This window comes from Bombyx mandarina, chromosome 23 (genome assembly GCF_030267445.1).
Source record: "Bombyx mandarina strain Sakado chromosome 23, ASM3026744v2".
In the NCBI taxonomy this organism is placed as follows: Eukaryota; Metazoa; Arthropoda; class Insecta; order Lepidoptera; family Bombycidae; genus Bombyx; species Bombyx mandarina.
In genome coordinates, this window is record NC_143229.1 from 6,732,397 (window position 1) to 6,756,106 (window position 23,710).

Here is a 23,710-nt window from a genome sequence, read left to right on the forward strand (position 1 = left end):
ATTATAAACACTCGTTATATACAGAATTCATTAGAATTTTTTTTACCTGCCTGTGGGACGCTATTGTATCGCTTGTTACGAATGCATCGAGTGTTTTATCCTTTAATCAACGACGACCATTGTTTTGGTTGACGTGTAGGCATACGAGCACACGGCCCACCTGATGGTGAGTGGTTACCGCCGCTCATGGACGTCATTAATGCCAGGAGAAGAACTAAGCCGCTGTCTACAGTGTAATACACACTGCGCTCGGGAAAGACCGTGGAGGGGAGCTCATTTCAAACCCAGATGTAAGTGGCAAAAATTTTGATCGATGATTAAAAACCAATAAAATTAATATTGTCATACACCGTACAGCGTATGACTGTTTTTTTTTTTTAAATTATTTAGATGGGCGGACGAGCTCACAGGCCACCTGATGTTAAGTGGTTACTGGAGCCCATAGACATCTACAACGTAAATGCGCCACCCACCTTGAGATATAAGCTCTAAGGTCTCAAGTATAGTTATAACGGCTGCCCCACCCTTCAAACCGAAACGCATTACTGCTTCACGGCAGAAAAAACCGGGGTGGTGGTACCTACCCGTGCGGACTCACAAGAGGTCCTACCACCAGTAGACTGTATGACTGAATGAAAGTAAACTAATTGAGATCAGGCAGCACCGAGGTAGGAAATAAATATCTGAACTAGTAACCAGGCCATAATATAAAATAAAAAAACTGATGAAGTAAAGGTGAGGCATTACCTACTAATGGTTTAATGAACTTTATGAAAAACCCCGAGAAACATCTAGCTATTTTATTTCATTTCTCCATACATAAGCCCTTTGTAGATACTATTTGTTGGGGTTTTTCTACAGGGCACGCTTATGTTTGCCAAAAATAATAATTCAATAAGACCATTAGCAATATTGACTTCCTACTTCAAAATATTTTTCATAGACAAGGCACTCTACTTTGCATCGTTGAGTGTTCTGTTTTTGCATATGTGTGTCATAGACATCACCATCTTCCTGTTCCGCCAATTTTGATAGGGTAGTCTTTTCTCTCTTTTTCATTACAGGGTACAAATATGGCTGTCTCCTTTCGATGACCTTTGAGTTCGCTGATTAATAATAATAAAATCTTTGTTTACTTCGACTATCTTGGGCAAGTGTTTTGTTATTGTGTGATAATAATATAATTTTGTTTTGATCAAAAGCAAGTGCATAATAATATAGTGTGGTGTTTTTACAGTAAAAGGAAACTAAACTGAGACGTGATATTCTTGATATCAAAAGTTAGCTTTGTGAGTAATTTCGAAAGTCATTGAATTATTGCAGAATCTTAGTTTTTTTTAATTTGAATTTTCTACAAATTATGTAATCGAGCCATGTTAATACAAATATTTGATATATTATTACAGTTGATAATAATGGGAAGGTCTATCTTTTCGTGATTGAAATATAAAAAAAAACATAACAAAAATACAGACACGTGGGTTCTCTGTGAAATAATCGATAGAGGCGCAAGGCGCGTGCGCCAGTCTCTATCAACAAGACTATTATACGTCAAGGTCAATCGACGCAAACACGTGCAATGTCGGATTCTATTTACACACATGATTTTCTCTTTGAGCCAGGCGTAGAGATAAAACAGGAACTACCGTATGAACTGGGACCCATGTCTGCTTCTGTGCCTATACCGCAACGCCGCAACGATCTCGGTGACTTCAGCTCTGAAATAGACTTATGCCTTCAGGACAGCTTGGCTGGTTCATTTCACAGTGTTCCTTCCATGCAGTATGGTAAATTTGAAGCAGATAATTCTTCCAAGATCGACACATTTAAAATGGATGATGATGATATTTTTCAAGTTGATAAAGCCGATTTAATATTAGGACCAACTTTGGCTGAACTTAATGCAAATCCAGACACATTATTGGATGACTTGAATATTGATGACTTACTGCTTCCGGAGGAGAGTGGTTACTGTGTACAAATTGGAGGTGTCATGAGCGGATCGCGGCGTGGACCTGGCATACAGACTAACAATGCCATGCCAACTGATAGTCCCTGCAGTCCTTATGGTCAAGTTCAACAGGCTTTTTCACCAGCAAGTCAGCACAGCAGTGCATCATCAAGTTTTGCACAACCTATGAACCAGTTACCAGAGATGTTACTTCGTATGGATGGCTACAGTGGTGAAATAGTTTTAGGGCAGTCGGTACCAGCATCTACAGTACTGCCTCCATACCCTACAAATATTAAGCCACAACAGACACAGCTTTCTTCATCTGCACCAACACATTTGACTATGGAACAGGTATTATTTTACCTACATTCAACATTATCCTAACTAATAATCAAAATTTTCAAAATGCCATGTAAAATAGTATTTTAAATTTGATTGACTGCATGTCACAGTTGTACAAAGAGAACTGTTTGTATGTGTACTGCCTTGCTGCTCTTTAGCAATGTGGGTTGGTCATCGATCTGTCACTGTAATATCATACATTTAAAACATTTGCTATCTGGATAATTCTGTTTTATAGATATGGCAGAGAAGGGAGCCACGTAAACATCTACTATCTACCAGCTCATTGGCTGAGGCAGGGTCTGCTTCATCATTGTCTGGTGGTCTATTAAGTCCTGGGGCAGGAGAGTATTCACAAGATGAAGATGATAGAGACATTGAATCTGATGAGGATAGTGATAGATACGAAGATCTCTCCTCAGATGGTAGGATTGAACAATAATAACTCCAACCAACTCATTTTGTTGTTTGGTTCTGAATATATACTAAGATATGTTCAAGTGTCTATTTTTTTTTTTTAATATAGGTCAGATATTTTCTAGAGACAGACCAAAAATTTCTACCCAATTCAACATAATTTTTGCACATAATACTTACTGGTGATGATAGGTCATCACCTCTTTTCTGCTGTGAAGCAGTATGTGTCAGTTTGAAGGATTAGGCAGCAGTTATTCTGTAAAATAGATCAAAATTGTATCTCTCATGTTTACCATTCATGTTTTGATGAAGACTGTGCTGTGATATTTTTCAACTAGATAGGCAATAAACAATTATCTAAACTCTTTTGTCAAATAGCAGAATAATTTACATGATTTGTAACTTGCAGTCAAAACTGTTTTGTCTACCAATTTGCAATGTACATGACAATGTGAGAAAATAAAATCTTTTGAATTTCTAGAATCCAATGATGAGTCTGAAACTAAACAAGCACGGCATAATGCTAAGAAAGAAAAGTATTTTTGGCAATACAATGTTCAAGCAAAAGGTCCTAAAGGTCAAAGACTGGTTTTGAATAAAAAGTCAGAGGATCCACATATATTGAACTCCGTAACTGATCCTGTATTCAGTCCTAGCTGCAGTGTAAGAGGAATCAAACACAGGTACCTGATAAAAAAGAAGTGATTTAAATCTGAAATTCCAGTCATAGAATTTAAAAATAATAAATAAATTATATGAATTATGAGCTATATTAACTAAGCTGTTTTAAAGCACTTCAATGTAAAATTTGTTTGGCTAATTCTCAATTAACTATTTTCTCATTGAAACCACTGATGATTATAATTATTAAATATCGCTCAGATCGTGAACAAATTAGTTCACGATTCAACTAGTATTCAATGGTTATCTGAATCCATAGACATCAATCAATACTTGTTGGCATCAATGTTTATAGTAAAAGTAACAACTTGGATAAAATATATACATGTTAGATGTGTAATTTTGTAGTGGTAAAGCAAGGAAAGGCGATGGTAATGACCTAACTCCTAATCCTCGAAAGCTGTATGTAATCGGAAAAGAGCTAGATAATTTGGGCAAAGTCATAAACGATATGATACCTGTCAGTGAGTTGCCTTTCAATGTTAGACCAAAGACACGAAAAGAGAAGAACAAGCTGGCTTCTAGAGCCTGCAGATTAAAGAAAAAAGCCCAGCATGAAGCAAATAAAATTAAACTACACGGGTTGGAAAATGAGCACAGTAAGTATTTATTTTCAAATTAAAAAAAAATCCCATTAGATGTTGATTGAAATCAAATTTTTTATACAGTTTTTATTATTATGTAGAAATACTGGCAGAAATAGATTTCTGGCTTTCCCTAATTTAGATTGTCTTCATTAATAAAGTTCGCAAATGGCTATGTTTTCTTTTAATGATCTCGTTCATGTGTCCCAGCCCGCAAAATGTAAATACGATGTTGTTTTAAAACGCTTTTGGATTTAAGTATCTGTTTCATTAAATGTGATTCATACCTAAACGCAACATCAAGAGTCAATACTATTTTTCCTTGTAAATCTACGCACCAGCAGCAACTTAGAGATGTAGCTTTTGAGGCATTCTGGCTCTAAAGAACAAGCGCCTGGCGTGCTTCGATTTAGCGATACGCAGTTCAAATCATTCTATAAAGTACATTATTTTCTAATTTTAACAATTTAAAAATTTAATTCAGTTTAAATTAAATAAAGTCTCTTGAAATCATTGGACATAATTTAAATTGAAAGTCTTCCTCAAAATGTGACAGGTTTTGAGTTACATTTGTTCAAACACACAAATAATTTTGCATAATAGTCTATTTGAAATTTTATACTATATACCTATGCAGATGGTATAAAAATATTCATTTGTGAATGCATGTACAAAAACACATATCTGAATACATTATTATAGTCTTATTTTTCTTTGAGTTCATACTGTCTAGAATATCTAAAATCAATGAATTAAATTATCACTAAATATTGTACGTTATTACATCATCCATGTTCTAGATATTTTATCATAATAATGACTTATGTCCAGATTAAACAACCACTGGGAACGTAATATTTATCTGACTCACTTCGTTTAATAAAATAATATTTACAGAGCGACTTCTGAATGGAATACAGCAGATGAAACATGTAATACACAGCAGAGTTAATATGCAGAGTGATGTTGACTGGAATACACATGTTAAAGGAATAATAAACACAGCCACTGGTAAGTGTTATTGAATTGTTATGGAATGTTTTCTACATTGTGTAGACTATTAAAATGAATGATGTCTTATTATACTATGAACAAATTATTGTTTTCTGGGAGAAGAAAAACAAAAAATCAGTAAACTCTCATCAAGCTTCAATTTTCTAGTGAGCAAAACTATGCCAATGTGCCATTATTTTTGTATTTCAGAAGTGAAAATTGCCGGTAAGACTTCAGAATTTGTGAACAGAATTTTAGACAATGTCAGGGCTGGACAGACAAATGGCGGTCTAAATGATATTTAATAGCTGAATCCAATAACAGACCCAGAGGTGAATATATATATAGTATATATATATATATATATACATGTATATTTGTACATATAAAACGAAAGGCTGTTCTATGTACCTCCAAAGTTATTTAGAGATGAGAGTTTTATGTTATACATTATATAAACTTAATTGTCCAAGACAATCTTTATTTTTTTAATAAAACAAAAGCATAGGATATTAGTCATTAAAAGCTTTACAAGGCAACTATCATGTAAATTATGATGTTAATTAAATTTTCGTATTTTAAATATCATGAATAATGCCACAAGAAACAGTGTCATGTTAGTATGTAAGTTTAAAAATATTACTAAATGTAAGCATACGTTTGTACATAATTTTATATCAACAATACATGTTGGCCAGAGCTCACCAAGGTTGGTCGTCTTCCCCTATGTATATGTTACGGCAAATGTACACTTTTTCCGGTAAATGTGCACATTTGCCAAAACTTTAGGTATATGTGAACTGAATATAATGTATATTATGTACGTTTCCCGGCAAATGTGTACTCTTGCTTTCACGTTTTGGTAAATGTATACTCTTACCTTCATCGATCGTAGATCGTTAGATAGGCCCACACTCGTCGCGGAATTGTCATTAGTTTCGCAGTTTTCGCACGTTGGGTAAGTCATCACTCGTCATAGAATAAATAGAATAGTGATCAGAAGTGATAACCTTCTGATTTCTTAAGTTTATATATATTATGTTTATATACGTTTATAACCTGATTTCTTACAGTACACAGTACGAAATCAGGTTAGGAAGAATGATAGAAAATAATAATAAAATAAAGTAATAACTTAAAATCATTTACTTAGAATACGTTAAATAATAATATAATATAAAAAAACAATCTGTGAGAAATTATTATGCACAGTTACTCAATCACTTTAATTAAATCAAAGTCCGTCAAAAATCCACTTACTTCAATCCATTCTCTTTAACTCGCGGATCTCGAGGGAAACTAAAATTGACAAAAAAATGATCGCATACTTTGTAGCCAGCTCCCAGACTATAAAAGATAATCCCTGTACTGTATAAAAATATAATGATACATTTGATATACATATAAACTTAAGATTGTAGAAAATAGAAACAAAAATCACTCATAATGAAAGTTATTACGTCATTGCTATTTTAAAGTATTTCATATCATAGTATATAATTTTATTCAATTCCAGTTGCACAAAAAGGAACAGTGCCGAATAGAGATCGTTACCTTCAGAACTTTAACCATTCTGTTTAGTACATAATCTTTGGCGGCCGGCCGCTTCTCCACCCCTCACGCCTCTTCTACATCCCGCTAAGCCGCTCAAGACGTGTGTTTTAAATAAATCAAATTAAATTGTTTACACAAATAATTACGCATAAAAAGTAATTAATACCTTTGTCTTTATTTGTGTTTCGGCTTGTGTTTTAACAATTTCAAAATGAACCCGAAGGCATAATTAAATGCTTAAACAAGAAAAAAGTAAAATAATTTTTTTAAGCGCGCGTCCACACAACTAACACTTGCCGCCTACTAAGACAAGAGTTGTGCGTGCACCTCTTTGAGTGATGACATAATATTGTGCGCCTTTTAGTATGGAGCGGCCAATCTAACGATCTACGATCGATGCTTACCTTCATGTTTTAAGAAAAGTTGGAATACAAATAAATTAATAATGTTTTTGCAGTAAAAAAATATTTATTTAAATAAACATAATACAAAAGGCTTTAATAACGAAAAATATTTTAATTAAAAATGTAAATCTCAAACAAAACATACTTTTCTTTGCATATTATATATAATATAATCGTAGGTTAGGTTAAGTTAGGTTGTAGTGGTGCGAACATTACTAGCACTTGCTATTTCGTATTTTGTATGCTATGCTCACATTTACCAAAACGACATGGTCATTGTGAATTCAGTGTACATTTCCCTTCTTTGAAATGGTAAATGTTAGTTGAATGCACATTACCCAAACGAGGAGGCAAATGTGCACATTTACCGGAAAATGTGTAAATTTTCCGCAATATCTACTTTTACCGTAACATATATACGTTTAACTTTAACCACCAATTTGGATCGTTTGAAAGGTTGCTCAGTACCTATAATTCACAAGGTTTCCCCAAATTGTAAAAGATTTCTCTTGAGATTTTGGATAGCTCTATGCTCGTCAACTATCAGCCCTATGATACCCACTGCTGAGCATAGGTCTCCTCTTTCTTATGCCATAATGTTCGATAGCCCGCCATTCTCGTCCCCGCCGTCGGGACCATGTCGGTATCCAATCAAATATCCCTTGTAAATGCGCTTTTCCATATTCACCATTTCTGTAATCGCGGCATATTTTCGGAACACTTACCCCGCGAATAAAGCGCATTTACTGAAGATAAGTCGATACCTTTTTTTTAAGCATCGAAAGTAAGAAATAGGCAATAAATCATTTTTTTAACAGTTAAAAGTTATTACAATAGGCCTTATCGCTTATAGTGGTATCTCCCAAGCAACCTCGAAAAGAACTATTATACATAAGAAGAACGTTTTTTTTCTTCTTCAAAATAACAAATTTCAGTAGTCTTGCTCAATTTTCCGACGTTTGTGTTCGCCAAAGCGAGGCCAACATGTACGGTGGCTTTAGGGTAATGATCAAATCAAACAAGAAACATAATGTAAATGTTTGTAAAAATCCTTGAAAAAAGGCCGTAAAAGGCATTTATAATTATATATTTTTTGTATGTATTATACGAAGGAATTAGCTGGGCTTTGCATTTAACACAGACAACTGCTTAAAAAGAAATTTAAAATTATGAATAGTTTACAAAAATTACAAAGTAATTTAACATATTGAGTATTGGGAGAAATACCACCACATTTTATCAAAACGAATAACTGTTGACAGGGGTATTTAAGTAGTATTTTATACAATAGAGTAGAAAGCACACATAACATAATAAAAAGTGTGCCTTTATTTTCTTGAAATGGCTACTGGGTAACTTTGACCCATAATTGATTTTTTTTTGCTTATAAAATCCAAATTAGGGATTTTGATGTTTTATTTGTTTTTGTTGGCATCCAAAGCTGCTTTGTAGATAAATAAATACACTTAATTTTATAAGAGAACAAAAATAAAGAAATATTGGTCAAAATGTTAAGGGCTAAAGTTGCTTGGATAGTGTTTATAGATAGGTTTGGCTATAGCTAAATCTACAGAAGAAATTGTAAAGTTTTTCGACGAATGAAGTCTAAATCTAACATATGCTTCACATTTTCACAATAAACACATGTTAGATTACCCAATGGCATCAATAACGTTAATCAAATCGCTCAATCATCTTTATTTTTGAGTTGCCAGGTAAATAAAAAATATATGAGTTTAGTCGCTCCATTCCATGAAAAGTAGCGGATCATCTACCAAGTAATAGTCCTTTAGTTTGGTAATTTTCTGGTCATCTAGGAAGCTGACTATGTTCTTCAGGTGGCAAGTGATGAGGTCCCGCTTTAGAGGCCACTTCCAGCCATGTTGTGACTTTTCATGACGGATATTTTTGCAGTATTTCCTTTCTTGCAAATGATACGCTTCGGAAATAAAATGTCTTCATATTTTACGACACAATAATCCTGTTTTCTGTTTTCTTTCCCAAATTAACTTTACTAGCGTCCTTATCAGTAGACGCAGATCCTATATTTCTATATTTTTTCCCATTTAAGTCCACCCTTTCTAAGATTCCGTTAAGGTTTTCATAATTTCCTTCAATATTTTCTATATTGCTACTATATATTTCAACGACTTCAATTGGTGATGAAGAATTTATCTGTTGATATTGAATGACGCCAGCATTCCATAACGATGGTGATATTGATATGGGATCCATCAAAACACTATCGGAGGATAGATCAGGAAATTCGAATATAGTGTCGTCATGATTGACATCTTTTGACGTCGCCATACACATCCCTGAAGGACCAGCTGTAGGTATTGGGGAAGAAGGGCGAAGTACAGTGGAAGAAGGTGATGTTGGGTGATCCACGATAGATGTAACTACTTTCTTAACAGCTTTATTTTGTGCTCCCAACCGGTCGCCCTCTTCTTGACAGGCCTAGGAATACTATCCGCACCAGAATTCGATGTTCGCTTATTGGCCTTGGGTTTTCCAATCATTTCCATTGATAATATTTCTCCACAGCCTCCATAGAAAAACTCTTGCCAGCAACAACAGGCAACTGATTTTTTTTATTTAGTTTGGGTTGCAAATCAGCTTCCCTAATTTCATTGATATATTGTTTAAAACTTTCTCCAACTGCTTGGCGGACTTCTTCAATAGGTTTGAAATAGTCCCTCTCTCCATAACCACGGCTGGTTAAATTGATGTATACCGTATTCTTTAAAACCAGCAATAGCATTATTTGCAACGGTGTCGTTTCCTGCTTTTAAAGTTTCGGTAAGCAACTAAGAGAAAACCTCTTTTGGTAAAACATTGGCAACTTTACCACATCTCGTTTTTCTTCAATTTGCCAATACCTTCCGCCCGTTGGATTTTAGAGAGCTGAAGTATGACACGTCGAGAGGTTGCAGAAGATGAGTGTAGTTGGGTATGAGGCAAACAAATTCGATATTATGTGTTCCGTTTGACGTCCGAAGTCCATTATGAGAGAGTACATCGTATGATTTCCACTGCAGGTCGCTAAATTTGACTACTTCCGTTTCCTAAGTCCCATCTACAGCGCCCTCTATAACGTCTGGAACCGAACCAACAAGCAAAGACAAGCCGCCATATTTGTCATTGTTGCGTCGTTTTTTCCCACGTGCAGTCGTTAATATTTTAAGAAGTTAGTAATTTAAAATGTTATAAGCAACTTTCGAGATTTGAAGTAGAAAGTTTGTTTCAAACAAGTGTTATGATTATCTTCCGTTTCGTGAAACCTCCAAGGCTCTACAATGAGTGACGAGGTTATCGCGCCTTTCAAAGTAAAATTTAAGTGAGGATAGTTCTTCGATTTCTTCGGATATTTCTTCGGGTTCGTCGGAAAATAAAGACTAGGGACCAGCAAGAAAACTTCGAAAAAGTGACTGGTCGCGAGATCTGAATAAAAGGTTTGACTTACTGTCGCAATAATGGGTGAGTCATGTGAATATTATTTTAACTTCGAATCATGCTATTGCTGGTCGTGCACCAGTGGTCCCGCCTTTACACTTACAAATACCAACATCTTATAATAATAATGTCTTATCTGGTTTCAACTTCCAATCGAAATTAGACAACGACGAATAGTTTTTACGTCTGCCACCAGACCGTCCGTTACCAGAAGCGGGTAGGTTTTGAAATTTGAGCATTTCTATAAAAGAACCAGATGTGCAAAGATTTGTCTAGCCGACTTGGAACGCGGTGCAGTATTCGGAGGTTCAAAAAAAAAAAAAAATGTTTTCCTGCGTTATCTAATGCTCTTTTGGCACAGAACGAATGCGTTATGCTGCCATACAAAACCTTGCCGACTGGTCAAATTCAGAGAATGTTCAGCTTAATACTTCCGCCATTTACGAAAAGTTTAAACAGCTATTCGGTAACGATTTCGCCTATAAAAGTTTCTAACGATATCCTTCAAATAATTTTCGGTAAGCGAGCCGAGGTTATACGATAGCGTCGTAGATACCTCATAAAGAAATTAAAGGATAGATATATCAGGGAAGATATAGAGAAAATATCTTCTTCTTGTGATTATATGTTTAACCCCAACTTATTATTGGCATATATACAGAAAATTGGTGGTATTGATAAATTACAAAAGCGGCACCGTCTGCTACTCGCATCCGGCCCGCATCGCCGGAACCCTCGGCTTGTACTGCCAATGCAAAGCCATGTCGAGGTAGGCCACATTCCAATACATCTAAAGAGGCCGAAAACAGATATTCTGAGCGATGCTATCCAAATAATTCCTCAGCAAGAAAAACGGGGAGGGGGGAACAAGTACAAAGTGGAACGAAAATCAGGAAATAAAAATAAATTACTCAACAGCATTTTCAGGCGGATGTCTAAGACTATATCGAAACACCTGGACTCGATCCACCAAACGTAATATTGAAATTAATAATAACTTTATGTCAATCAAAATCCAAAATTTAATTCAATAGAGCTTTAGAACCCGCACCCCCGACACCATCTTTCAGATTTCCTCTTTTCATACTTCCCAAGACCAATAAAAAATCGAACAATTTTCAACCTCAAGGCATTGAACAAGTACATGAAACAGTCTTTTTCACCTTTTCCACCATCGAGTTCCTAAGTTTTATAACAGATTGGAATGTCAAATTGGATATGAGCCAGGCCTATTATCATCTATCAATGACGTTTCTCGGGATCAGTTATCAGGGTCGTCTACTTCAGATGATATGTCTGCCATTCGGCTTAGCTGCACCACCGCGGATTTTTGCTTCAGTGACAAACTAAATAGCCGAAATACTTCGCCAGAAGGGTCTGCGACTAGTGGTTATGTGCTTGTACACCAGGGCAGAACATCTCCCGCCATCGGAGCAAAGCTTATCCATATTATCTGGAACCGCTGCGTTCATTGACAGTGCGTTTCCAGAGGTCTTTTTTGCCACGTACCAGCTGGCTATGGAATGAGCTCCCTCCGCGGTGTTTCCCGAGCGCTATGACATGTCCTTCTTCAAACGAGGCTTGTGGAGAGAATTAAGCAGTAGGCAGCGGCTTGGCTCTGCCCCTGGCGTTGCTGAAGTCCATCGGCGACTGTAACTATTCACCTTCAGGTGGGCCGTATGCTCGTCTGCCTGCAAGGGCAAAAGACTTGTTGAAATCTCAAGTAACTATACTGAGACCTTAGAACTCATATCTCAAGGTGGGTGGCGGCATTTACGCTGTAGATGTCTATGGCCTCCAGTAACCACTTAACACCAGGTAAGCTGTAAACTCGTCCACCCATCTAAGCAACCGGTTATGACACTGACGAGCTTGATAGACTTTCTGGGAATCGTATGGGACACCAAATCCAAGACAAAGTCCCTGCCCAAGAATTTGCTCGTGCGACTTACTGCCGGCGGTTGGAACCTAAAGCAGGCGCAAAGCCTCTTAGGATATCTCAACTTTGCGACTTTCATCACCCACCGGGGAAAGTTGCTTTGCCGAGTCCTTGCAGTACCACAGCAACAAGCTCAGGAGGTATCCTCATTTACCAAAGCAGTATTCGGACGAGGTACGTACAGAGCTGGATTGGTGGTTAGAGAAAGTCAGTCAGAGCACACCAATTCATCCACAGAGAATGGCCACGAACCACGTCATCACCGACGCGTCGGACATTCAGTGGGGAGCCCTTGTAAACAACAGAACAGAATTTTCCTACATAAAGAACGAGGGAGGAACCCGGTCACGATAATTGCTAGATCTGACTGGAAAATTGCTTAACTTAATAGACCACCTCAAAGTTGTACTTCTCCCTCACCACCTACCGGGACTGTACAACACTGAAGCCGATCACCTCTTACGCAATCGCGGCGGCTTGGAGTGGTATCTCACAGAAAAAGCAACTACTAGGCTATTCAGCCTGTGGGGAACTTGTTCGCGTCTCGGACCGCTCATGAAAAAAAAAAAAAAAAAAAAAAAAAACTGTTTACCTCTTGTGAGTCCGCGCGAGTAGGTATTTTGCCCTGAAGCAGTGGTGCGTCTCGGTTTGAAGGGCGGGGCAGCCGTTGTAACTATACTTGAGACCTTAGATCTTATATCTCAAGGTGGGTGGCGCATTTACGTTCTAGACGTCTATGGGCTCCAGTGACCACTTAATACCAGGTGAGCTGTGAGCTCGTCCACCCATCAAAGCAAAACTCGAACGCCTGCCTCTACAACGCGTTCAGCAGATCTTGGCATTACTGACTAGCATGGCCGTTTCCGCCGCTCAGTCTGATATCCAGAGTGCTGGACCACCTCAACTCAACCTCAGGTCGGTACATACTAGTGGTACCCAAGTGCAAGAAGCCCCTGTGGAGGCCAGACCTGAAATCACCTGCCCTCAAGCGACTCAAGAAGCTCAGAGATCTGAACATCAGTCTGGTGGACACTGACAATGCTACCGCCAGGCTGTCAGCAATCTACACCTGGAAGCTTGGTTCATTTTGGGTGGGACACGCTGACAGGGACATGGACATCGGCAGGAGAGAGTCTACGATAAGAACATACGCCCCTATTCGGAATAAGGGGTAAGGTTTTGTCAAGAAAATGTATTAATTCTCGTGTACCCGAATTAGAAAATGTAGCTAGATTTCTCTGTTATCTGTATTTATCTCATGGTCTCTCCTACCGGACCATTCTAGTTTATAAGTCTGTTATATAGCGTCCGTTTGTGAAACTCTATCGGATATAAAAAATAGCTTCGAGCCCGACAGTGAAACATACTGAAATCTATTTCCTTGACAAAGCCTGAACCTTCTAAATTACTGATATTTGGGTCGAAAACTAATTGATCTTCACACCAACAGTCCAGTTGGACATTCGTGACTGCTCCTGACCAATTGATCATCGATGCAGTATACTGGCTACGCAATCTAGTGAATATGACACAGCAAACCAGTGGGAATATTTAATCTATTCTTAACAACTAAAGGCTCCACTAAGCCAGCTACTGCAGCGAGGATTAGTAGTTGGGTAAAAAGTCTTTTAGGAGACTCAGGTATTCAGGCCTCAGTTGGAAGCTGTAGAGCGGTGGTGAAAACTTTAAACTGGGTAGGAAATTACCAAATTAATGATATTTCAGCTAAAGATAACTGACAACATGAGCATACTTTTAGAAAGTTCTATCAAAAACTTATTATTAATGCATCAAACACTGATATAAATTCTGAGAAATCTTTCTCAGTATTTTCGTCCTAAATCTTATTAGGTCGATTTGAATTCAGTGGGTAATATTATACGCTTACCTTCAATTAATTTAAATTACGTGCTTAATTTAAGCTTTGCTTAATTAAACACAATAAGTCACATTGTTGCTTTTTAAATAAATCTTATTTTATTTCAAATACAAGCCACCAGGAGATAACAAACAGTCTCTCATAATGGACTTCGGACGTCAAACGGAACACATAATATAGAAATTTTACCTTCCAATAAAATTTGTATTATGTTTCCTAAGACGTCCGAAGTCCAGATAATGTCTTCCTGGGGCTACATCCATCATTATGAGCCGAACAATGACAAATATGGCGGCTTGTCTTTGCTTGTTGGTTCGGTTCCAGACGTTATAGAGGGCGCTGTAGATGGGACTTAGGAAACGGAAGTAGTCAAATTTAGCGACCTGCAGTGGAAATCATACGATGTACTCTCTCATAATGGACTTCGGACGTCTTAGGAAACATAATACAAATTTTATTGGAAGGTAAAATTTCTATATTATTTTCATGACACAGTCGTAATTTCTTGGGAGTTATGTGGGAGCTCAAGTTGTCACCAAGGAGTACTTTCTCTCCTTCCTTTTGTTGAAGAACTGGCAGTAGTTGTTTTCGAACCAGTCATCAAATGTTGCAGCATCTATCCAGCCTGATTTAGTAACTGCCATAAATGTTCCAGCAGGATTTCCCTGGATCCAACTGGTCCACTTTTGTTTAGCTTTAAAGATAATGTATAAAGGCACAAATTCTCCAGTGGCATTACAGCAAAACATCGTATAGCAGGCTTAGTTGAATTCAGTATAATTTGGATTCTTGCAAGATCTTCTCAAAAGAAGGGTCTGTTTTTCGGGGTTGTCATGGAATCCAGTTTCATCAAAGTTCAAGATGTTAGATGGTGGCACATCCTGGACTTCTTCATGGAAATAATCAAAATAATTCTGAACCATGTCCTATGTAACTTGAGAGCGCTTACGACTTATCGCATGGGCTACTTTCCGCTTAATATCGGGATGTCGTTCGAGAAAAAGTTTCCCCCATTCCCAACCAGGTATATCTATGGGCTTCAGTAGTAATGTTGAATATCGCTCAACCTTGAGCTGCTTCCCATGGAAAGAATTACATTCTCAAACACGACTCTAGAGCTTTTTGTAAGTATAGGTTAGGTTATATTAATTAGAAAATGTTATTTAACACAGTTCACAAGGCCTATGGTTACGACTCCAGAAATGTATATTACAATCTTTCATGACTTATTTTAAAATAAGTAATCTAGAAACTTCAAACCAGAATATCGTAAAGCGCTTTTTTTCCGGGCCAAGAGACGAACCTCCTTCGAGCCTAGCCGAGCCGCGCGTAGGTGGGGGGGGGGGGGGGGGTATGTGGGGCTTGACGGTCTGCAGATGTTGGGAGCAGACCGCGGGCCTACCTAAGGAATTTTAGAGCCCTACCGCACTAAACGACTCCCCTGCACTCTTACACCCGACGTCCGATCTCCGTCCGGGGTCAGAACCCGGTCGGAGTAGAGGGGTTCCTGCAGTCAACACTATAACCAGACTCGCGGCGCCATCCCGAAGATGCCCGACCGACGGATCGTCGGGGCCATAGTCGACGGCCCTACCATGCTGATCGGGCGATGTCCTTGGTGTTCCGAGATTCCGTTAGGTCAGACCAAGCCTGCCGGGTCGGAACGCGATACACCGCGGCCAAGTTAAAGCCGCGTATCGACTACGCGCTCCTGGCGCGCGTGCCATGAATAACCGCGCTGAGAGTGCGTTCCGCGGAACGCGTGCCAAACTTTTGAAGTATATCAACTAAGCGCGCCTGGCGCGCGTGGCAACCGTTCCAGTGTTTGACCCTTCATCATGAAGCCAGTCGTGTACGAGCAGCAGCAGCTTTTGTAATTATTCACAGTGTTATAAAGAAGATAAAGGAGAAACGAAAAATGCGTTGGTGGATGAAAGAGCTGTACCGAAAAAGAATGCAGTATGGAGTGACCAGAGCCAGTGATTTGACTTTTAGATATTCTCCATTTTTCTCTTCTGTACGATGATAGGAGCACAGTCATTTTTTTCTTTAACTCCGGCACAGGGACTCCCATTTCACTACCGACTTCTCTCCAAGCGTCTTCTCTCAGCGATTTGTTGTGATATGAAGAACTTTTGCTATTCCACAGCAGTTCTTTTGTACCACACAGTTGTATTAACTTACGGCTACTTTGGTTATCCATAATGGGAGCGCACAAACACAAAAAAATAAGTGTTCGTCGCAATAGGCGCGCGCGTCGTGACTGATGCGTGGTAAAAAACCGACAGCCGACGGAACGGACCGCTCCGCGTTCGGGCGCTCCAACGAACACATTGGCGCGCGTTCCAAAATGGTATAATAACCGGCAAACTTCTTGAGCATTTGTTGACGTAGTGGGGGTAAGTTTGCGCATAGTACACTCACGTGCAAAAACATTATTTACTTTGCGTCATAATGCTATTAAATTATTAAAATCAACATATGTATTTGTTTATATATTTATTAGAACATCAACAAAACATATAGGTTAATAATTGTAATAATTTAATCTTGGGGTAAAATAGATATTCCTTCTATTAAGTCAAAACTAGAGCTGTTGTCAGGTCTTGGTTCTTGGTCTTGGTGGTTGGTTTTTTTTCGTTATCATAATCTTGACCATCATCATCATCACTGTTTTCATCACCCGAGTCGCTATTATCGTGATGAGTCGACATAGGGCTCATCGGCGTAGTTTACAACTCGGTCGATTCGGTCTTCTTTTTTGTCTATAATTAATTATTTTTTGAAGATATTCGATTCGTAGTAATCGAATGTTACTTTTTTCATTTACGAGCTTCCGATTATTTTCTGTTCTTTTTTTCCATCTGAAGCCTAGCTCTTTCATAATTCGTCGTAAGCTTCATTCCGAGCCATTAAAATTTATATCTTCTTTAAATTTTTCGAAGCCTTTCTACGATACGGAGTTTCGCTGCTTGTTACGTAGTTATTATGATTACATCTTTTTATTACAGATTGAACGAAACTATCCATTCCGGTAACTTTCTTCTTCCCTGATCTTTTCTTACCCGGAGTCCGAAACACGGCGAGCAAGCCAGAGCCTTTAGCTTCGTTAATAATGCACCTAACAGTACTCACTGATGTTTTTGTTGCTTCCTTAGTCTGTTTTAATTTTTCCATATCATTCTTCCCCTGTTTTATAATGAAGCAATATACGTCGTACACAAATTTTCTACCCTTTCTTTTAAGTACTACACCAGTTTGTCACGGCATAGTGTATGTTTTATAAAAAATCAACAAACACTCATCAAATAGCAATGGCAACAAAGTCCACAAGCAATTATAACAAATAACTTAACGATTAATAACGATAGACTTTCCACTGTACGCAAGCGTACTTTTCGGAGCAAGCGGAATGAGGGCGCGGTGCGGGACGCAAGGTTCGACTGATCTACCAATAACGCGCTCGATACGATTTCCCCTGCCGTCGCGCCTCACCCTCACCACCAAAGTGATCTAAAATTCGGTTCTGCGCAGTCAAGGTCATTTGCTCAAGAAGTTTGCCGATTACTATATCCATTTCGCGGGGCTGGAGCGCGCACCAATGTTCGATCTCTTGGAGCGCATAATCGATACGCAGCTTTAATCGTAAAGCGTACCTTAGAACACTCCATTATTTTCACTCCTTTATTACATGAAGATATGTAGTTCCACTTCTTCACAAATATTTTATCTTGATTTCGGTAAAGCAGTTCGTCGAAATCTGTTCTCTCCAAATTTTACATAATTAGTCTTAAATAGGTAATGCATATATACTGTAGTGTGCACATTTTTTATCTTTATAAATAATAGTGAGTATACTGCTAATTTAAAATAATCCCTCCTGACTGAGCCTTTGCTCGCCCACCTGTCCTGCTGAATCTGGAAAGGCCTACGGGCGACCAGTAATACGTCATTCATAAAAATAATAATAATAATAAACGGTTCTTCAAAACATTAAAAAAAAGTGTTAAATTCTAGTCTTTGATTATAATAGAATTAAATGTTGGATCATTTCTTAACTTGCCCACTTTCGAATTAGAACAAGCAGTAATTTAGTCTAGAAATAAGAGAAAGGATCTGTGAAATATTTAATGTTTTAATTTTATAAAAGAATATATAATGTTCTGTTTTTTTGTTATTGTATAACATTGACGTCAATATTTCCTGCTATTATCATTATATTTTCTGTTTTTGAATACTTGTGATCTTCTATAATTTCATGGGTTATTTTTTATAATATAAATATTTTTTTGTTTTATTGGTTTATTCAATAATTTAATCGTTTTCTTAGTAATTGTGGAAACACTGATATTGAATTGTATAATAAATTGCGTAGTTTTATTGCTCAGTACTAATTGGTATTAAGCACATACATAATAATATTAGGAATTCATAACATCAAAGTGAACAGCAATATAATTTAAAAAATCAGTATGTTGATTGTAGGTTGACTTTAAAAAGTTTGTCTTTAGGATCTACATTGTTTATCATAAATAATTTTAACTGTAAAACAATAATGTTATGTAAATATTTAGAATGTATAAAATATATTTATTGATATACTATTGTGATAAAAAAAAGTTTTTCGATTCAATTTTATATTACCAATCCAGTGTATTAAATTAATGTATGACAATTATGGTAAATGAAACACAGCCTGGGTCATAGTTATATTGCACTAACAGAGCAATTGAAGCCCATGGATGGATGTATGTACAGCAAAAAAGAAAAAAAAGAATAAAAATAGTATAGTATTATAAAAGTGTATTCTGTAATGAAATTATAAAAAGGAATTGTCTTTAAGAAAAGAATAAAAAATACAAGCACCTTTGTAATTATTTAAGAAACATGTTCATTCACCAGCTAATTAAAAAAACGACAAATTTATGTCCTGTTATTATACAAAATCCAAGCTTGTGTAAGTAATAAGTTTGAAGGGGCTGTGTTTATTTTATGAAATATAGAAATTTCTGTTACTGTTTCAAATATATGTATAATTCTTTAGTATGACATGTATAATTAAATCATATTACATATTATGTTACTTTATAATAATTTGAAATAAATATTGTTTTCACAAATTGACGTTCATTTTTAATTTAAAGAAAAATAGTATAATTTTTCAGTGACCTTTTTTAAAATTTCAAATGTATAAATTTGAATTCAATATGCCATTTGGTTTTGGATTAAATTTGAAATGGAAATTTTCCAGTATCTTGTGTATTTCGTTTTGTTCATGTTCTTCGGGGTTTTCAGTATAAAACACTAGTGCCAAAGCTGACAAGTCCAGGTGTTCTCTTAAGCATACCACTGAAAGAATTGAAAATATCAACCGAATTTTTACTTTATAGCTTCCCTAATAATCATAAAATGTTTTACATCAAAAAAATAGGATTACCTCCTGCAGAAATTCCAGATATTATATTTGGTTGTTCCAAGCATGGATATTTACTTAATGATGAATTCTTACAATTTTTAGTGGATAATCTTCTAATTACACATTCTTCATGACAGACTTCTGAGGTAGCATATTCAACTAAAGGTTTGGTAATCATCGAAATAACTTCTTTGCTGTTTGTTATGTATTTTTCTAGTAAATGAATTATTTCACTACTACAAATTATGTCATAATCGTAAATAATGCATACATAACTTTCGAGGGAGTGCATTTTATAAATCTTTAGGCTGATTTCAGGTACAGAGTTTATGAGTTCCAGATTGCATACATTCTGTTTTATTGAATGGGCTAAATACTTTCCTTCCAGTAAAATAAATATTTCAATATCATTTGGAATTTCAATGTGTTTTTGAAATTGTAAACTGAAACATAAATAATGAATAAATTGAGAATCAAAATTCGACTATATTCACTGGCAAATAAGATTTAGTTTTATGCATTGAATTTTCTCTTTGACAACAAAGCCAAGGAGAGCCAAGAGTATTCAACTGGAGGACAAAGCCAAGTTGGTGTTCAAAAAGCTGGAAGTCCTCAACAGAGTAAAGGGTTACTTCAAGCCTGGATTTTTTTTATTTTTATTTTTTATTTCTTTGATAGGTGGACGAGCTCACATCTCACCTGGTGTTAAGTGGTTACTGGAGCCCATAGACATCTACAATGTAAATGCGCCACCCACTTTAAGATATAAGTTCTAATGTCTCAGTATAGTTACAACGGCTACCCCACCCTTCAAACCGAAACGCATTACTGCTTCACGGCAGAAATAGGCGGGGTAGTGGTACCTACCCGTGCGGACTCACAAGAGGTCCTACCACCAGTGAAAGACTTTTGCTTTACAAAAAGGCTACTTCAAGCCTGGATAAAGACTTTTGCTTTACAATGCACAAGTCCAGCCAAACCTGGAGTGCTGTTCCTGCCAGGACCAGGCCAGGACTCCCAAATACCAGCGACTTCCTTTTAACTCCATACAGAAGAGGGCCGTTTGGATTGTTAATAATCCCATACTTACAGAAAGTTTGGAGCTTCTGGGTCTGCAGAGGGTTTTAAGTTCTCTCTGTATTTTGTACCATGTTTCATAGGGGTGCTCTGAGTAATTCTTTGAGATGATCCTAACATCTTGTTTTCTTTCTTCTCTCTCTTTTCTTCACTCTATTCAGTCATATTACTTAGAACCACTAAGTTCATTCACAGTTAACGTCTATAGAATGATCTCCCTCATGAACTCATTTCTTAAGGTTACGGTATTTATGTTGTAGATGTTTATGGGCTCCGGTAACCATTTAACAACAGATGGGCCATGAGATTGTCCACCCATCTAAGCAATAAAAAAGAATTTAAAAAATGCCTTAGAGGTAGAAATGAAGGATTTTTGAATTTGGGCACTGTGACTTGAAGTGTTTAAAATTGGATTATTTTTTACATTCCTTAGCCATTATCATGTTGGTTAAACCCTGGTTCAGCATCTAGGCAATACCACAAATGGTAACATAACTCCAAAAAAGTCATGGTCAGATTTTTCTTGTTTTTTGCTCTTGTTTACAAAGCGGTGAGTGGTTACCACTGTTCATAGATGTCAGCAGTGCCTCAGGAAACACCAAAGGAGGGAAATAAATTACAAAGCCTTATGGTTAGTAGAAGCAAAGATCTCAGGATGTGGATAAATGCAGTGGTTCTAGGTAGTATATATGAACTCTACTTCAGGCTGTGCAATGGTAAAAACCAGATTATGGGAACTCAGAAAAACAAAGATGGTACAAAACACAAAATGAACAGATACTGAACAGATTAGAAAATTGGAATGTCAGCAATCTGAGAGACCCTTTTCTCTGTGGATTAAAATGGAAGTAGCTGATGTTTGGGAGTCCCAACCCAGAGGTAGGAGCTGTACTCTATGCCGAAGGCTGAACTTGTGCTTTGTAAAACAAGTCTTTATCTAGGCGTGAAATAACTCTTCGCTCTATAATCTCGATTCCCAGTACTCACAAGGATCCCAATACTCGTGGAAGGTTGCAGGGATATTCCTAAGAATAGCTGCGCTATGACAAAAATTAAACTGGGATTTTAATGCTCTAACATAAATTGGTTACATTTACTTGATGACAATAAATGTAAATCATGACAATACAACTTTAGTGGAATATGCATTACATAGGCTTACTTGGTTTGCGTATCTGTAGAACTGTTATTTTCATCCCAATCTTCCCAAGTAGTTCGGCTTGATGGTTCAATAATTTCTCCGAAATTATTCATTTTTCCCACGATAACTATTCCCCTCCTTTTTTATGGGAAAGGGTACGGTACTGAAAATTATATTTAATTAATATGTGTTTAATCTAATTAATCTATGATCTAAATATTATGTGCATAATCTATGGTACCGTAAAATGGGGCGATTAGGGATTGAGAGGCGAATCGGGAAAGACCGGGAAAATCTTTCGACGCTCAATATTAGTTTTATATTCGATGCAAAATCTTCCATTTTTTGTAGTTTAATAGTAGAATGTTGAAAGTTTACAAAACAACTCTGAATATGCATAATAATAGCTGCTGACTTATAAAAAATCGCGTTTCAAATTAACTTCCTGTGGTGGTAATTATTTTAGTGCTAGAAACTTTGCTCTCTTTTATTCATTTGATAATAATAGAAGACGACTGTGATTTATAAACGTTATTTAGTGTTTGAACCATCATATATATTAAAGGTAACTCTCAGTTGTTATTGGTTTTAATGTATTTGATAAAATTAAAATACATGTAAAAATCTGTTGTTTTTGGGGATATTGGGGACGTCTTAGGTACAAATAACAAAGAAAAAGGGGTCAATTGGGATGAGAATAAGTGAATTGGAAACGACCTAAGTATAAATAGGTACAGGTTTGTAGGGTTGTCTATGTAGTTAAAACAATACTTTCTAAATTTGTTGGTAAAAATCTAGTTTATTCATGATGTTTTTGTCTAGAACTTTTATTCAAAATTATCAATTTTTATTGTTTGGTAAATATTTATATTATCAGTAACGTATTTTTTTCTATTTTTAGATATGCCTCGCGTGTACGTATCAAAGAGTGCAAAGCCTTATAAGAGATATGATCCCTTAATATTAAAAACAGCAATAGAAGCCTATGCAATTGGGAATAAGTCTTTAGTTGAAATAGCTAAGCAATTTAATATAAGTAAGTCGATTTTGCACAGACATGTAACAAGAACAATGAAATATCAAGGTGGACAAAAATGTCTAAGTAATATATCATAAAATATATTAATATTTGTCCAGAGTGGGGGGTATCCACCTGATTAATCTATAGAATAACGGACACATCTAATCTCTTAACCCAGATAAAAATATCAGGCCCTAAGTACTTACTAAGAACGAAGAAATTTAAACCGCTTATAAGAAAGCCCGCTCGTTCGCGTTTAGGCGCTTACTCTCCCTTAAACACAATCCTTTGGGACTACAATAATGTCCACGGTAGCGCGGTCTCCGTCAATGCTCATTCGGAGTTGTCCGATTGCGCTGAACTAACTTTAAGTGATGAAATAGATGTTTTTTATAATCATCTCACAACTTACAGGAAAAACCTGTCGCGGATACTTTCCCAAGTAAATATAAATTAATCACAAATAATTAAATGTTATCAAGTTTTAGTTATATATTTTTTATTTTTGTTGTCAATGCACTGTCTATTGCAACTATTATTGAGGTGACATCTGCCATGTACTTTTGTCAGTTTTTCAATGTTTTTTATTGATGATCACTTTGTTGGTGCAACTAAATAAATAAATTAATTAAAACCAAGTAGTGCCAACCCTAGCAAATTTCTCATTTCGTCCCAATTAACCGCAATTTCCGGGTAAATAAGGATTACACCTATTTTTGCTTTTTTTGCATAAACTAGAATGCTAGTTGCATAGTTTTAAATTGGACAACAAAGATGCCCCCAAGACTCAATCATTTTGATCCTGATATAGCATTATATACATCAACAACTACCTTAATTGGTCATAAAGTT

At 36.6% G+C, this 23,710-nt stretch overlaps 2 protein-coding genes across 2 annotated transcripts; one reads left to right on the top strand and one right to left on the bottom strand.

Annotated features, from left to right (window-relative positions):
- The first annotated feature begins 1,044 nt into the window (after positions 1-1,044).
- Positions 1,045-19,323, top strand: REPTOR (repressed by TOR). The gene is made up of 7 exons (XM_028182217.2): positions 1,045-1,289; positions 1,407-2,305; positions 2,535-2,721; positions 3,195-3,396; positions 3,743-3,993; positions 4,876-4,989; positions 5,182-19,323. The coding sequence occupies exons 2-7, from the start codon at positions 1,580-1,582 to the stop codon at positions 5,274-5,276; spliced, it is 1,575 nt and encodes a 524-aa protein (XP_028038018.2). The 5' UTR covers positions 1,045-1,289; positions 1,407-1,579; the 3' UTR covers positions 5,277-19,323.
- Positions 18,319-22,084, bottom strand: PSMG1 (Proteasome assembly chaperone 1). The gene is made up of 3 exons (XM_028182218.2): positions 21,859-22,084; positions 19,641-20,062; positions 18,319-19,552 (listed from the first exon to the last, which is right to left on the bottom strand). The coding sequence occupies exons 1-3, from the start codon at positions 21,948-21,950 to the stop codon at positions 19,386-19,388; spliced, it is 681 nt and encodes a 226-aa protein (XP_028038019.2). The 5' UTR covers positions 21,951-22,084; the 3' UTR covers positions 18,319-19,385.
- Between the last annotated feature and the right edge of the window lie 1,626 nt (positions 22,085-23,710).

Excerpts from the sequence above, each read along its gene's own strand:
- REPTOR (XM_028182217.2), top strand. The coding sequence starts at position 1,580 with ATGTCGGATTCTATTTACACACATGATTTTCTCTTTGAGCCAGGCGTA. Across the intron at positions 2,306-2,534 it reads CACATTTGACTATGGAACAG|ATATGGCAGAGAAGGGAGCC; the intron begins GTATTATTTTAC and ends TCTGTTTTATAG. Across the intron at positions 2,722-3,194 it reads CGAAGATCTCTCCTCAGATG|AATCCAATGATGAGTCTGAA; the intron begins GTAGGATTGAAC and ends TTGAATTTCTAG.
- PSMG1 (XM_028182218.2), bottom strand. The coding sequence starts at position 21,950 with ATGAATAATTTCGGAGAAATTATTGAACCATCAAGCCGAACTACTTGG. Across the intron at positions 20,063-21,858 it reads TCTACAGATACGCAAACCAA|TTTACAATTTCAAAAACACA; the intron begins GTAAGCCTATGT and ends TTTATGTTTCAG. Across the intron at positions 19,553-19,640 it reads ATCTGGAATTTCTGCAGGAG|TGGTATGCTTAAGAGAACAC; the intron begins GTAATCCTATTT and ends CAATTCTTTCAG.